At 42.2% G+C, this 16,857-nt stretch overlaps 1 protein-coding gene across 1 annotated transcript in view; it reads left to right on the top strand.

Annotated features, from left to right (window-relative positions):
- Positions 1–991: 991 nt before the first annotated feature.
- The window catches only part of CHRDL1 (chordin like 1), a gene marked incomplete in the record, with an annotated part of 1,250,701 nt that continues 1,234,835 nt past the window's right edge, over positions 992–16,857 (top strand). The window contains 2 exon segments of the mRNA XM_044057267.1: positions 992–1,034; positions 1,147–1,259. Coding sequence (XP_043913202.1) covers positions 992–1,034; positions 1,147–1,259 — 156 coding nt within the window.

Genomic DNA, 16,857 nt, shown 5'->3' with positions numbered 1-16,857 from the left:
CAGTTCAGTGAGATAAGTCTCTGAATTACAGGCTTTATGCTCCAAATCTCCATACTTAAGTTTTTCGCAAAGACAAAGCGTCACTCAGAATGAGCCCTACTTTCTGTCCTCAAGTGATATCCAAGACCAATATCAACCAATCTATAGACTTGCCTGTATTCTTTCTAAATTTTTCAAATAAAGGCGAGTACTGCTTGTACCTTCTGGATGTACACAGGCAATTGTTTCTACCTTGATAGAACTAAATTTAGACGGGCAGACTAATTGTGTCCTTTGTCAGTGCAACTTTGGGCAAACCAGTATCCAAGGTGCCTCTATCAAAGTGATTAAGAAATTGCATCTCTTTCATTTACAATAAACTTCACATGAAGCTTCCTTTGCCAGTCAAGGCATATTCTACAAGATCTATGGTGACATCGGCTATTTTATATCCAAAGCCTCCATGCCAGAAATTTGCAGAACCACAACATGGACTTATCCACATCTCTATTACACATTACAGATTTGATATGGTCTCCAGGGGGGAAACCCTCTTTTGGTTCTGTGGTTCTCAGGAATATTCTTCCTTGAGGCCACCCAGGATCTAAAGTAACTGGAGACTCTGTCCCACAAATCAAGAATAGATTAAGATTGACATTAGATAAAGGAGTTGTCTTAACATAACATTCCATCTGTTTTGTTGATCTTAATCTACTCTTGCATCCCTCCTGCCTGCCCCCCTCCTTTAGACTTCTGGTGGAGTGACTTCCTGTCCTGGGTTCTTATGGTTGGGGATACCTTGAACAACGTTTCTGTCTTACAGAACCCTTTTTTCTGCTTAATAGCAAACTCAATTTGAGGTGATGTGGAGAGGGGTATTATGGGTAGACTAGCAGCTCGAGAGATTTTTTTTGGCTGACACTAGCTTTATAATGGCTGGATCAGTTCGAGGATCAGAACCGAAACCCACAAGTCAAGAATGGATGAATATCGACAACAGAGATGAAACATTATGATAAGACATAACTTCTTTTTATATTCTTTAGAATTCCAAGGTGATTTACAAACATAGAATTAATAGTCACAGTTCCACTTCAGTTGGATTTGCAGATTATTTTATGCTATTACAACACAATTATTGATCACGTTTTCATTTTATTTATCCAGAGTCTGATACATATTGTACCTTTCAAGACAAGAGATACCACTTTGGAGAGAGATGGCATCCTTACCTGGAACCCTATGGATTTGTTTACAGTGTCATCTGCCTCTGTTCTGAGGTACGTCTGCTGCTTTGCTAAATATGGGCTTGTTTGTAAAATGGTGTGATTATGTGCATCTATTTTCTTGCCATTGACATTTCCTTCAAAACCTATTAAAATACACATTAGGATGGCTAATGTCTCGTACTATGTTGTATTATTGATTTGTCTTTGTACATATTTAGTTATTCTGTAAACTGTAGAGGCCTGCTGGGTCATCTTTGGATCACAGGGAGGACAAGGTGGAAATGGCAGCTCAAGGCAGCACAAGTACATAGTGTATCACTAGAACAGTGGATTACCACTAATCTTGAATGTAAAATATACAGCCACGTATTGTACATTAAACAATAAATACAATGAAACTGACCAGGGTTACTCATGGTCACAGGGCTCATGTTCATACACTGGTAGCCTGATTCATGTCCCTAGCATACAGTTGCCATCCCATTTCCAGGACTGGAGCACAAGAGTTCATAATATTCCCTGGCATACTAGGCATTCCTGTGCTTGGGATGTGGACCATGCTGGTAGCAGGACAGAACTACACAGTAGAGCAGTAATAGATAGCTCAGTAAGGTAGTTTATACTTTGCTCATACCGCTTAAAATTCCTAATTTTCAGGGACATCACTGATTTTGACTCAAATTTTAGCTCTATCCCTTTAAATTTGCCTAAAACTGGTGACTTTTGGAGAAAAGGTGGTGAATTTAATTTAATAAATAATGACAATTTGTTACAGACTTTTTACTTTAAAAAAACTGCATATTAATTCAAAGTCCCTTTTTCTGCTATTGTCTCAAGTTAATTGTGTTAATATTTTGTGTCCCTGATCGTACCTGATTTTTTTTGTATTTGTCCCTGAATCTGTTGAGATTTGTCCCTGATTGGTTGAGAGCTATGACCTTACTATGGTCCTACAGTATATATTACTGGGTACTTGCGTATTATCGCAACCAGATTTTGCGACATGGTATACTTTTTCTTTTACTAAAACTACAACAAATAAGTGTTATCGGGGAAGGGTGAACTGTTAAAAAATTCTTCTAGGATATCGGTGTTGGGTTTGTAAGACGATTAAGGGTTACAATTTTAGACTTCGCAGGTAGCGTGCTTTAAAGACGTCAAGCGGTGAATTCAGCGAACAGCTCCGTCTTCAGATATTAGCCTCAAGTCTGCACTCCTGCTTTCTGCTGTTGTAAACGAAAAATCGGAATGGTAAGTTAACTTCAGTTTTCCACAGCATCTCATCACTTTCACTTTCACTCTGAAACAGAAAACAAAACTGAAATCCTCCTCGACGGGATAGCTGTGTGTAAGACTGTTAACCTACCATTCAGAGTGCTTTACAGCAGCAGAAAGCAGGACTCTAGACTGGAGGCTAATAATCTGAAGACTGAGCTGCTTGGTCTGCTAAACAGAAGAAAGGAAAAGCCACATTGGTGTTAAACTGATGTCAAAGATACTATTAGGAAAGTACTGTACATTTTGTACACTTTCACAAAAAGCCTTAAGAAGGAGCTTGGCTTTCCAGATCCTGTTTAAAACACACAGAGGATCGCAGTCGCCCTGAATCTCTGGTCAGTGTAATAGAGCATATGGTTCTATGTGCTGTCTTTAAAAAGAAATGCATGCATGAAGAAATATTTGTCCCTCTCACAGCTGGCTGCCAAAGTCCAGCTTCCGTTTCTTCTTCCTGAGCATGTTTAACTGGCAAAACCTATCAGTAGGAGTTAACTGACACCTTCTTACTCAAACATTCACTCCTTTCAAGAAAACATTAGGAGTTAGTGTTCCAAATCTGGCTGCGATAATATGCGAGTACCTATTACTGATTTGTCTGTTACTGCTGCACTGTGGTCCACTGTCTTGTCTATTAGTAGTTAATGAAATACTTTATCTCTGACTATAGGGTAGACCGTGTCATAAATGAGTAGTTATTACATATGGCAGGCAGTGTACAGCATTGTCTGCAGAGAAGGCTAAACAGAACATCAGGTCAACCAAGATGTGCTTTAAAACAAAAAAAGCAGATTTCAATGGAACTTCAGTGTAGATTTAGTTCCACCCCAGGTGGATTTCATTGTTTTGTTGTGCTGATGTTATTTTGATCAGCATACTTATTTTCATTTATTTACATTTGGTTTCTCTTGTCTACTAAAATGATTTTACATGCTTAAAAAAACTTTTTCAGAGACTCTTAAGTGTAGGTTTCTGCACTGCCAGTAGGTTGATTTTTCACATTACGTAGGAGTGGATTGTGGAGCATAACTGTAAACTGATTATAGAAAACTAAAAGTTGCAATATTTGTGCTAATGTCATTTAAATGAAGATATTTTGAATTATGTTCATAGGTTCATAGGTTCATACTAGGCTATTTGCCCTAGGGCATTTATAAGCCTAGCCAGAGTGTGTTTGGCTTTCGCCACCCATTTTAAATTAATTTTGCTATGCCCTTTTTCGAGGTTAGTATACTGTGCCTCTGTCTAACAGTGACACAGAAGTGATACCCGGGGTAAACCTACGATCTCCCATCCACTCATCAAGATTCCTCTTGAAGAGAGTCAGAGGGACTCTGCCTAACCTGGACTGGGATTTTATTCCAGAGTGAAAGGAGCCTCTGGGTTATGAATCTGTCCCTCCAGCATGTCCTATTTATTTCAGTGCTGAGGTTAAAGTGTCTCGAGCGCATAGCTCGATGGGATTTGGATTTTCTGAGGTGCAGCATGTCCATTAATTCCGGGTTGGACATGGCTTTATATGTCGGGCACAGATCACCTCTGAGCAGGCGGTATGCCACTGAGTAGAGCTGGAGTTTCTTTAACCGGGCAGCATATGGCATCTGTTTGAGCCCTTTGATTCTCTTGGTAGGGTACTTTTGGGGTCTTTCCAGTTGCTGCAGGTGTTAATGCAATTAAATTTTTTGATCCATTTGCTTTTATTACTCAGCATATATATTAGCTGAGCAAACAGATGCATTATATGACAGCAACGTTACAGGTTACTACATTTAAATTACCATTTCCCATTGGCTCTGTTGTATTTAGAGTTTATTTTTATTGCAGTGCAATACAACACAGTACTGATTCAGACTGAATGTCAGCCTGTCAGCAACTATACCATACTTTCTGGTATAATTCATCAATAGCTTTCTTGAATTTCACTAATATTTCTCTCAGTACTTTGTCAGCAAGTAATATGTCCCAACTACTCAGGCAGAGAACCAAATAAAGGTTTTTCTATTCTTTCTAAATGTTCTTAACTGCTTATTTGCGCCTTGGTGTTTCCTCTTTTCAAACACAAGTACTCCAGAGAGTGGATCCTTGTTATTACTGAAAGTAAATCTCAGATCACTGATTTTTTTCATCTTGCATTTGCCATCTGACATAGATGTTGGTGATTTTGTACCATTCCTTACTGAAGTTTATCTCCAGCTGGAGTTTTCCTTCATTTATGTTACTGCCTCACGTATTTTCTTGGTGTCTTATAGCTGCTTAAAGATTAGACATGCTGTTTGTTACACTAGGTTTTTGTTCCTGGAGGTATTTTCCATTTGGTTCCACAAACAGAAGTTGTTGACTGCTGCCCAAGGCCTGTTCCATCTTGTTACAAAACATCAGTTCATAATTTTGTAAAATTTTTGCAATTCTGTCAAATTGTTCATATTAATATCACCTCTGTTATTACACTATATTTGTAATAGTTACTGTAATGGTTCTCTGAATTTTAGATGTGCATTTTATAAATAAGTGTTAGAAGTATTGCATTTGCATGTTATAATTTTCATTATATGAAAAAGCATTCTGCCTACTGTTGAAAAGCACTGAAGTTATTGGCTTACCTGTTCTGGTAGTGAGGGTGATGTTTCTACCAAATATCTAGAACTCCCCTGGTGATGGGATAGTGGTGTAATCACATACCAGATACCAGTTTAATTCAGCATGGGGGGTGCTAATTGATGCTATGTGCAATGATGAGCATAACATCAGGAATCACTGCAATTTTAGGTTTTAAATACTTGGCATACAAGGACAACAAATGTGATGTGGCCAAGTTGCACAGCTCAATATTTTTATTTCCCCTTCACAACTCACTGATGGCCACTGTGGTTCTAAGCTTTGGGGTATTATTGAGGGTAGTAAATTAGGAGTGATTGGAGCAACACCAACCAACTGATGGTCAGCTGAAAAGTATGTGAAGTAACAACACAGTAAATGTAATAAAATGAAATAGAACCAATTTTGAAGATGACATCTATTCATTTTTAATGTATTATATTATGGTATTAATTTTATGACTTTTTTCCTGTGTATGTATAGCTTTAAGGAGGGGTATGTCTTGATTAATTAGCCTTTTATAAAAATTTCAAAATGGAAGTGATGTTGTATCACGTTTTTATTTCTGATGAAGTCCTGTTGGATGGGTTGGATGTTTTTAGAAATGAAGGTGCTTGGATTAATTATTAAAACATTGCTTTGGTGTGCATTGGTGTTTTTTTTTCTACATGCTACATTTTTCTGGATTTATTTTCATTTTATGTTGGGCAGTGAATTTTGTAGTCTTGTATCTGTTTGTTTGACATCACTTATTCCAAGGCCTAGGCTGTTTGAAGTTTGTGTTATTTCATTACATTGGTTCCTGGTCTGTGTTTGTGGGGCTTTGACTTCAAGGGACATGACATCATCAGGAAGCAGTAAGAAGACTTGTGCGAGTGGCTTCTTTACACAGTATTTGCTTGATAGTACTGTGGGCAATCTTAATCAATTGGTTCAACAGATCACCCAACAGGTGAAGGATTTATCGACCTCCATGCAAAGAGCAAATGATGTTTGTACCTGGAGTATCACTCTAGCACAGCAGATGCAAGCTGTGCACAATGAAGCGATCAGCGAGAATCTTATAGCGTTTCATAACAGAGATAGATTATGTCGAGATTTTATTGACAGCAATACTGTGTGTGTTAATGTCTGTGAGTGGCAGCATAGTGGATTTGAGCTTGGGAATATTTTTGGGCATAATGCTAATCAAGGACTCGCAGTGCCGAGACAGTTGAAGCTTTTTAAAAATAAGTTATTGAAGTACCACAAGTTGTAATTAGAAAATTGCTATTTTAGAGAACGCAACCACAAAGAGACACTGATGCCTGGAACTGGTCCCCAAAAGTTTATTGGAGAAGAGCTTTTGTCGAGTCAAATACAAGACTTCAGATCATTTCCAAAATGAAAACAGTCACATTTAAATACTAAAGCAATCACATTACTCCAAAATGAATTAAACATTTAAAGAGATAAGACACACACATCCCTACCCAATGATAAAATAACATTTAAAATGCTTCCACATTAGTAGGATTGGTTATACCCCCATAAGTAATCCCATTAAACAATGCATCCTAAATAATATGAATGTAAAAACATATAAAGCACAACATACAAGATTAAATATTAAGAAGGTTAACATTGCATACACTCTATGAATATTGTGTAGACAATTTACCTGCACTGTGCCCTCAATTTTAAGACACATCCAATAGACACCATTTTGTTTAATTCTGGGTGACCAACAGCCTCCAAATGTAAAATCCAATACAATTCCCTAGTATCAACTGCCATGGGCCACCTCTCACATTGTTTTGAACTTGTTCAATGACTATAAATTTAAAAGGATTCCGTGGAAATTCAAGTATATGCCTATAAAGGGCATTAGTAGTTTTCTTTCCCCTGATATCGTAATTGTGCTCATAAATTCAGTTTTTCAATTTACGCTCGGTTTTACTTAAGTAAAAAGCTGGGCACACTTGACAAAAGGCCCCATACACTACACCCAAACTGTTAGTTATAATTGCCACTCATTCTCAAAATGTAACCATTGATGCCAAACATTTCCCCAACATTATTATACATACAAAATTGACAACATCCACACTTATACATTTGTGGGACTTCAGTGGGTTCTTGTTTCCTAGGGGGTCTCTCCACCAAGTTCTTTAAGTTCGAACCCCCTTTCCACACTATGGTGGGTTTACTTACTTATTTTAGATTGAATACCACTGTCCTCAGCCAACACACACCTATTTTAAAAAAAAATATCGACCTTTTTGTAATTCACTGTGAACTTGGTAATGAAGGATAGTCTGAAGTTTTTTCTCCATTTACCACCCTTACACTTCGACCAGGTTCTACAGTCCCACCAATAGATATGGGGGTGTTGGCATCACCCAGAATGGGGGAGTAGACACCCGATCTTAGTCACAACCTCACCTCTAATCTCATAGACAAATGTAGGATATTCCCTCTTGATGAACATTTTTTCTAAAAGGTTACACTGTAATAAAAGCATTAAAGTTGGACACCATCCTTGTGGCCCTCACAAATTGCCCTTTGACAACTGCTTTTTTCTGTTAGGGGATGGGAACTCTCAAAATGTAAGAAAAAATTGGAATAGGTCTCTTTCCTGTATATTGTAGATGAATATTTACAATTCACCCAGTCCTTCAAATTCACATCTAAATAAGAAATGCTCTCATCACCTATAACATATGGGAATTTTAAAAAGGCATATACTTGAATTTCTGGGGCATCATTTTAAATTTATTGTCATTGAATAAAACGATGTGAGAGATTATGCCTGGCGCTAGATACCCAGATCTCATTTGCCGCTTCTGCTACAAGGTTGTCTTACTGGCTCGGGTAGTATATTTTTCATTGTTTATCTGTTTTTTGGTAAAAAAAACTAGTAGGGTGTTAGTGTAATTTATAGTAGACTATATTTCTAGGAGTATCTTTGTTTTCCTATATTTTTTCTTACCGAGTTCCCCTACCCTTCAGAAAACTTGTTTTAGAGTTTTCCCCTCCCCCACCTCACTCTCTTCTGAAATGGCTGTTTAAGTTAGAGGCTAACCCTTTTTTTCCCTTTAAAAAAAAAAGTTAGTTTTACCTAGTTTAATATTTGTTGTTGATAGAATATTGTGTTTATTCTTGGCTGTTTTTTGGATGTGGTAACTGTGTGTGTGAGTTATTATATCCTGAAATTGTTATTGTTGTGTATTGTTTGGTGTTCCTTCCTTTAGGTATGTCCAAGGATACCAAGGTGTCCGGATTCAAGAAGTGTGACTCATGCTGTCAGAAGATGTCTCTGACAGATGGTCACACTTGTGTCTATTGTTTGGGTGCCGTGCACCTGCAGGACTCTTGTTCGGTTTGCCATGCTTTCAGCCCAAGAGTCCTGCAGGAGCGTAGGAATAAGTTAATCCTACAGGGTTTACTTAAGCCTGAGGAGTCACTGGCTAAGGCTCAGCCTGTGAAGTTCTCCAAACCACCTAAATCTTCGACTCCCAGTTCGGAGCAGTCATTGGGTGAAGCTACTGCTTCTGCCTCGTTCCAGCCGGAACCGATGTGCCTACCTCTGTCTGTTCCAATACGCACTTTGGAGCCATCGAGGAGTCGAAAGAGATATAGGTCTCCCTCCCTGGAGTCGATGCGCTCTGCTCCGAGGTCTCCTCTGCTCCAATCGGAGCGCAGTCATCGGTCCCCCCCACTCTTCTCGGTCATCAAGACTTTCAGACCACGACGTGGAGAGTGGTCAGCAGGCTTTTGAAATCGCAGGCCCTGGCAAAAATGTTGTCCAGCCCCCCCTCATCAGGGGTCAGCTCCATCCTTATCCACAGTTATTCCTCCTCAGACTCCTCCCTTGAGTTCAGAGCCGGAGTTCGTTGGGGTTCGAGTCATGGAACCGTCTGCACTGATACCTTCCCCTTCGGTTCTGTCTGCTCAGATCACTTCCTTGGTACCGTCCTTGGAGGGATCTGGGTGCCGAGACTCCCTCATCTGCTCCGAGGGGGCAAGTGGCATCGGACCCTTGTCCAACCCCATTCTCCCCCTCGGAGCTTCGGTGCAGGTGAGCTGTGCTCCATCAGCTTCGGAGCAGTCCCCCTCTGTGCGGAGAGGGATTCCAATCTCTTCGGAACCGGAGCCTTCTCAGCATCTGAGCAGGGATGCCTTCGAGGTCATGAGGAGTGTGCTGGCCCCTGAGTCAGCCCCACATTCATCCCCTTCAGCTCCTCCAGCATGGTGCTTGCGCCTGCCTCTGCCCCTCCTCCAGACCCCAAGCGTGGGGAACCAATGCTCCAGGGCACCCCTTTGGGTGTATCTTCCTCTTCAGAGGCCTCCCCTGATCATTCAGAGAGGAGCCACCTTGCAAGAGGAAATGCAAGAGGAAGCAATGTTGACTCCCCTGAGTCTGTCACATCAGATACAGACTTAAAGGATTCAGAAGGGTCCCCGAGATCCCCCTCTGAAGAGGTCTCATTCTCAGACATCCTTGAGTTGCTTAGGCAGAGGGGTAATTGGACTACCCTTAGCCCTTCCGAGGATGAGTCAGTATTCCTGGATGCATTTGGATCCCGACCTTCCACCTCCTGGGTGTCTCCGCCTTCGATCCACTGATGTCTGTGGTGGCTCGGAAAGCGTGGTCAGCTCCAGACACAGTGGAACCGACCACCAGAAGACCTGCAAAATTCATAACTGCACCACAGGATAAACAGTTTTTGACCAAGGGTGTTCCCATTGATGCCATGGTGGTAGCGGCGGCCATAAAGAAGGAGTTGGCTGAAACTTCATCTGTCCATCCCCCTAACAAGGAGTCCAGGATGATGGACAGATATGGGAAGCAGATGTTCTCTTCAGCGACTTTTTCCATGAAGTCTCTGAATTATTTTTGCCACTTTACCAGTCTTCAAAGGGATCTCCTTAAAGAGCTTGGAGATGCCCTCCCAAGATCCATCAGCTGAGGGGGCCCGGGCTAAGGCAGCCTCCCAGTTGGCGACTCTTAATTCAGTGGTGAACTCCATAAGGCTCATTTCTTATGCATCCGATGGTGCGAGTAGAGCCGCAAGTAGACGTTGCCCTAAGGAGGCACGCTTGGATGCGGCTTTGTAACTTTGTGGAACCTTTCAGAGCATCTTTCACCAACACCCCCTTTGATGGTACCTCTCTTTTTAGATCACAGGTGAAGGACACCCTTACCAGGTGTGAGCAGGAAGGCAAGACTCTGCTGTGGGAGTCCATTTTTCTACTCCTTCCAGACCATATCCCAAGGGTCAGAAGAGAAAGACGTGGTTCTGGAAATCCCAGGGAGCCTTGCCAGACACACATGGTGAGTTCCCATCCAGGGGCAGAGGGAACAATAAAAGACGCCGCCCTCGTGGCAGAGGGGGTCTGCAAAACCAGGGCAGCAGAGAATCCTTCTCTGACAAGCCCTTCCAGCATCCCTGAAGAGTTATCCAGCTGCCCACCTCTGGAAGGCAGTCGGGGGAAGATTATCGCTGTACCCAAGAGCCTGGTAAGACATAACACGACAAATGAGTACAGTCTGTTATATCTGGAGGCTACAGAATCCCCTGTGTTCACACTCCCTTATTAAGCATGTCCCTTCCAGATGTTCCACCCAATCTAAGGGATCAAGCAGTTCAAGAAGTTTCAAAACTGCTAAGAAAAAGGGCCATCCAGCAAGTCCCAGCAGACAAGCAAGGATCCGGAATTTACTCAAGGTTCTTTTTGGTACCAAAAAAGACAGGGGACTGGGAGACCCATTCTGGATCTTGGTAGACTAAACAGGTCTGTGCAGAGAACGAAGTTTCGGATGGTCACGCTACAGTCCATTTTACTTTTTCTGGGTCAGGACAATTGGATGTGCTCCATAGATCTTCAGGATGCATACTACCATATCAAAATGGACAGATGCTCCAGAAGAGTCCTTCGCTTCCTGCTGGGAGCCAGCCATTATCAGTTCAGAGCTCTGCCCTTTGGTCTCACCACAGCCCCCAGGGTGTTCACCAAATATATGGCAGTAGTTACTGCTCACCTGAGATGGCAAGGATTCCAGGTGTTTCCATATCTAGATGACTGGCTCCTCACTGCTACAACCAGGCATCACCTTCTGCGAGCCAGAGACTACACTATCCAGACTTGCTCCAGACTAGGTATCACAATACATTTTAAAAAATCTGCATTGTCGCCTTGTCAGTCTATCACCTTTATAGGCGCAAATTTAAATACAAAAGACATGTCAGCCAGCCTTCCACCAGACAAGGTGTTAGTCATTTGCCGACATGTGCAGGTCTTATTAGGATGCAAGAGAATTCAAGCCAGGTTCGTCCTCCAAACTCTGGGTCTCATGGCAGCAGCAATCATACTCATTCCTCTAGCTAGTTTTCACATGAGGATTCTACAGTGGCTTCTTTTCACCCAATGGTCCTTTCAGCAGCTTCCCATGTCTCACATGATCATGATCACCGAAGCATGCAAAAAGCACCTTGAGTGGTGGATGGTCTCCACATCAGTGCCTCAGGGCAGACCATTTGTACTCCCCCCTCCAGTTGCTACGGTGACTACGGATGCCTTCCTGATTGGGTGGGGGGGCATTATCAGGGCAGAACAGTCCAAGGCACCTGGCAACTTCAAGAGTACCATCTGCACATAAATGTCTTGGAGATGAGGGCCGTGCTTTTAGCGTTGCAAGCTCTTCAGGACTGTCTTCCTACAAGGATCATTGCAATTCAGACGGACAATATGTCAGTAGTGTGGTACATCAACAAGCAGGGCGGAACCAGGTCCTACCCCCCTATGTCGAGAAGCACTCAGACTCTGGCAGTGGGAAATCTCTTCCCAATGGTTTCTAACCGCAACGCACATCCCTGGGAGATCCAACGTCATAGGCTGAGCAGAGCAATTCTCATGTCTCATGAATGGTCTCTGAATCCGTTAGTGGCGGACCAAATCTTCCGCAAATGGGGCCAACCTTGCTGTGACCTTTTTGCCACCCCCTTCAACAGCAAGTGCAGCAATTTTTTTCTCTCCTTCCACTTCCGGGACATTCCCCCAGAGGCGCTCTAGTCCACGATTGGTCTCAGGGACTTCTGTATGCATTCCCTCCCTTTCCCCTAATCCCGTAGCTAATGCAGAAAGCTACCATATTGGACTGCAAAATGATCCTCATTGCTCCTTACTGGCCTCAACAAATATGGTTCCCGTTCCTGCAGCATCTTGAGCAGCCTTGGACTCTGGACCCAGTTCCAGACCTTCTGATCCACCAATCGGGTGGGCTGCACCATTCCCTGCAATCTCTCCAGCTCACTGCTTGGTTGCTCCACTTCCAACCTTAGCCAGGCTCCCTGACATCTCCCACTCTGTGTGCGAAATCATTTTTATCGTCGCACAAGTCTAGGACTAGAAAAACTTACGCTAGTAAGTGGAAACGGTTTTTCTTTCTGGGCAGAGGCTAAGAGTATAGACCCCTTTTCAGCCCCTGTACACCACATATTTGAATTTCTTGCGGAACTCTTTCATGCTGGGTCCACTTCCGCTACAATTAGAGTTCAGTTAGCTGCAATTTCAAATTTTCACATTGGTCTGTCGGAAAGTAATATGTCTCATAAACTATGTAAAGCCTTTCTCAAAGGGACCACTCAGCTCAGGCCCCCAGTGAGAGATCCTCCACCTCCGTGGGATCCGAATTTGATTCTAGCTTCTCTTAATTTTGCCCCCCTTCGAACCTGCAGCTTCTTGTTCTTTGAAGTTTTTCTTGGAAAACCCTCTTTCTGGTAGCGATTACTTCAGCCAGAAGAGTTTCGGAACTTCAGGCTCTTTGTATCCATCCTCCGTACCTAGTGTTCCACAATGACAGCGTTGCTCTCAGGACTAATCCTTCCTTTCTTCCTAAGGTCTCTTCTGAGAATAACTTGAATCAATCCATTGACCTTCCTGTGTTTTTTCCCAACCACTCCAACAGGGCGGAATACAAGTTGCATCAGTTAGATGTTCACAGGCAACTATGCTTTTATTTGCATAGGACTAAGGACATCAGAAAATCAGACCAGCTTTTCCTTTCTTATGCGGAGGGTAAACAAGGTCTACCAGTCTCAAAAGTTAACCTTATCCAGGTGGCTGACTTCTACCATCACCTTTATCAACTGAGGAATAAGGTATTGCCTGTTAAACCATAAGGTCACTCTACCAGAGCTTTAGCCACTACTGTGCTTTTTCAGGCTAGGTTGCCCATGGAATCTATTTGTGCTGCGGCTATGTGGGCCAACCCACATACTTATATTTCGCATTATAATTTGGACATGGTTTCCAGGAGCAGAGCTGATTTTGGTTCCACTGTTCTGAAGTTTGTTCCAATGTGCCACCCAGGATTTTGGGTGCTAGGGACGCTGTCCCAACCAGCAAGAATGAAGGCAAGATAACTTCTTTGTTAAGTTGTCTATGTACCTACCATAACGTTCCATGTTAGTTGTCTTCTCTCGCCTTCTTTCTTGCGTCCCACCCTCCATCCCCCTATCCTAGTAGACCAAAAAGAGTTCCTGATGGTTTTTCACTGGCTGAGTCTTCTCTGGCTATTCCTCTCTGCCTAGTAGTCTCTCTGGTAGGGTTTATCCATAATAGGATAGGATTCCTTCCTTTTTATGTCTGCAGTTAGATTTACCAAATGAGATCTGGGTATCTAGTGCCAGGCATCATGGGATATGGGGAGGCCTGGAGCCAGTAAACAGCTCTCGAGCTTTAGAAGATGACAGAGTTGGAGCAGAGGATCGGCTCCGAACCCAACCAGCAAGAAAGAAGGCGAGAGGACAACTAACATGGAACGTTATGGTAGGTACATAACATCTTTTTTTTTCCCTGATGGATACTGTTACTTTGCATATATTTGTATGCATAAGATACTAGATTGGACTGGTAATGTGCTATCAAACCAGCACTGTTTGCTTGCTTGTGTTTGTGTTGCAGGAACAGTAAGAAGTATTTGTGAACCATTGTGAAAAATGTTTTTGCAGTCAACATAGAGGAAATGTGGTATGAAAGTGTATATTGTTGGTCTAAGAACAGGTTAACAAATAAACATTGTGTAATGATGCTGTAAGCGAGGTAGAATGGGGATCAGTATGGGATTTTGTTTGAGGCCAGAAAGGATCTTGATCATGTGTGCAAAAAAGAGGACTTTAGTTAGCAAATATAAATAATGAGAGGTGTAAACAGTCTTCTTCTTCTTTCGGCTTTTCCTGGTTAGGGGTCACCAGAGTGCATCACCTGTCTGCTCATGATTGGCAGTGGAGTTTTAATGTGAGTTGCCAGCCCGGCGCCCAACCCTCCACAGAAGGCACACACATGCAAGCACTCACACCTAGGGCCGAGTGTCCAATTCACCTACAGCATGTCTTTGGGATGTGGGAGGAAACCCACATGACTACAGGGAGGACATGCAGACTCTGCCCAGAAAGCACCCCATCCGAGGATCGAACCGGAGAGCCTCTTGCTGTGAGGCAGCAATGCTAACCGCTGCACCAGCGTGGTCGCCCTGAGGCGTAAACAGACGGTATGGATCTTTAAAGATAATTCTTGTTATATTATGTCCATTTTTCATTTCCATTGTGTGGTAGCATTCTTTTCTGTGCTGTGTTCAATTGCTGTTCAAAGCGCATTAAGACCCTAGCTTCATCTGAAAGAAGCTATTGTTCTTCACAGTTTAGAATGTCACCTGTCTTCTATGCTGTTAAAACAGCCTACCGACTGTAAAATAGTTGGTTGTATGTGATGGAGTTGTTTTCCTTAAGTTGTTTTGCATGCCAGTTTGTCAGCATAAAGTTTATGGTAACCATTGAATTGGGACACTAGCAAATCAGTTTATATTTCTTTTTTGGGAAGGGCAGTTGTATGGAAAGTTTTGATGCAATATGAAGGTATAATCCCCAGCAGAGAAATGCAGCAAGAGAAATTAGGAATTTGTCAGAACAAACTCTATTACCACTACAAGGGAATCTGTCATTTAAGTAAGAAAGAATGTCAAAAAGTTACAGGCTAGCACAAGAGTACAAAGGAGATGTCATGGATACTTGAGCAATTTGCCTTTTTCTGGAGTCCCTCTTAATTATGTTCTCAACTGTAATATGCAAATAAATGTTTTAAATGATTTGATAATCAGTTGCAGATATATTTTGTGCTATGAATGTCAGTAACATCTAATTTTTCCAAATATATTTGTTGATGTACGTATGAAGCTATTCTTCTAGCAGAGACATTTTCTGACAGATATGCAGGAATATCTGTGACCGATTTCTAAGAAAGAAATGGATAACCAATATACCACTTGTATATAGATGTAACTGTTTCTACATAATACTTCAGCTCTGCCCATACTCGTTTGTCTTGCAGATATACAAGTTCATAGAAGGTTACTAGGCTAATAACCCTCGATCCCTTACAAGCCTAGCCATATTAATCCTGAGTTGCCCCAGTTGGTGGTTAGATGAGTGAAGTTTGCAAAAGTAAGGGTCTATGGTATTTAATACAGACTGCCTCTGTCTGAGATGGACATGGGCGCCATCCCAGGAGTGAATTTACGATCACTCCTCTATTGATCCAGGTTGCTTTTAAACTGGGTCAGGGAGGGGCTCTGTTTCATGAGAATTGGAAACTTGTTACAGAGAAGTGGCAGTCTCTGGGAGATGTATCTGTCACTCCAGCATCACCTGTTCATGTCAGAGGTTAGGTTAAGATCCCTGGAGCAAGTGACCCTCATGCAGTTTGATTTACGAATGTGTAGTATTTCAGTCAGGGCCAGGTCAGAGACTGCCCTGTAAGCCAGACACAGCTCACCTCATAGCAACCTGTGGGAGACAGAATACAGTGACAGGGCTTTCAGTATTTCCTCACAAAACTTGTTTTGTGTACCTTGTAATTTCTTGGTGAGAAACCTCTGTGGTCACTCCAGTTGTTGCAGGTACCTGGTGGGGAACATAGAAAAGGGAGCATTGTACTCAATTATTGGTCTGATGAGGACTGAGTATAATGTAATTATAACATCCTTGGATCTAGATGGGATGCCTTTAATTATAAGATGTACCACATAGGATTTCCTTACTACTGTGGATATGTAGTGATCAAAGTTTAGATTGCTATCAAGCTGAGTACCCAGATCATGTGCCACTTGGTCTACACTTAGGGGGGGTGCTGTCTATAACATAATTAGCAATGATATCCGCTTTCCCAAAGTGAGTAAAAATGCATAGTTTTACATTTAGCTTTAATCTGTGGCTTTGGCACCAATCATTTGTCTGTTAACCCTGTCTGCAGTATATTAACATCATTGGGGGACTCAATGATTGCTCCCAATTTGCAGTTATCAGTGAACTTGGTCAACCAGAGGCTGTCCAAGTTAGCCTGGACTTCTAAGAAAAAAATTCCAAATAGTAAGGGGCCCAACACAGAAGCCTGTGGTAAACCACTGGTGACTGGTCTTTTGTTAAAGGTGAAGCACCCACTTTGACCATATGTGTCCTGTCAGTGAGCCAGTTGTCTACCCATCTGGTAATGTAGGAGCTAATTCCCAACTGGGAGAGTTCCGTGTTCCTGTATAATACCCGAGTGGGGGATTGCGTCAAATGCCTTGGATAGGTCAAGGAAGATGGTATGAACTGTTTTTTCCCCTCATCCAGGGCCTTGGTGACTTTCTTGAAGTCAACCATGTTTAACAGGCATGATTTTACCTTTAACAAATCCGAACTGGGTTGGGTCCAGGGTTGGAAGATTACTTGTGTTCTTGTTAATAACGTCCATAATG

This window comes from Protopterus annectens, chromosome 15.part0 (genome assembly GCF_019279795.1).
Source record: "Protopterus annectens isolate FY-2018-M chromosome 15.part0, PAN1.0, whole genome shotgun sequence".
Lineage (NCBI taxonomy): Eukaryota > Metazoa > Chordata > Ceratodontiformes > Protopteridae > Protopterus > Protopterus annectens.
The sequence above is the reverse complement of the archived record's forward strand: the minus strand, read 5'-3'. Positions and strand labels throughout refer to the sequence as shown.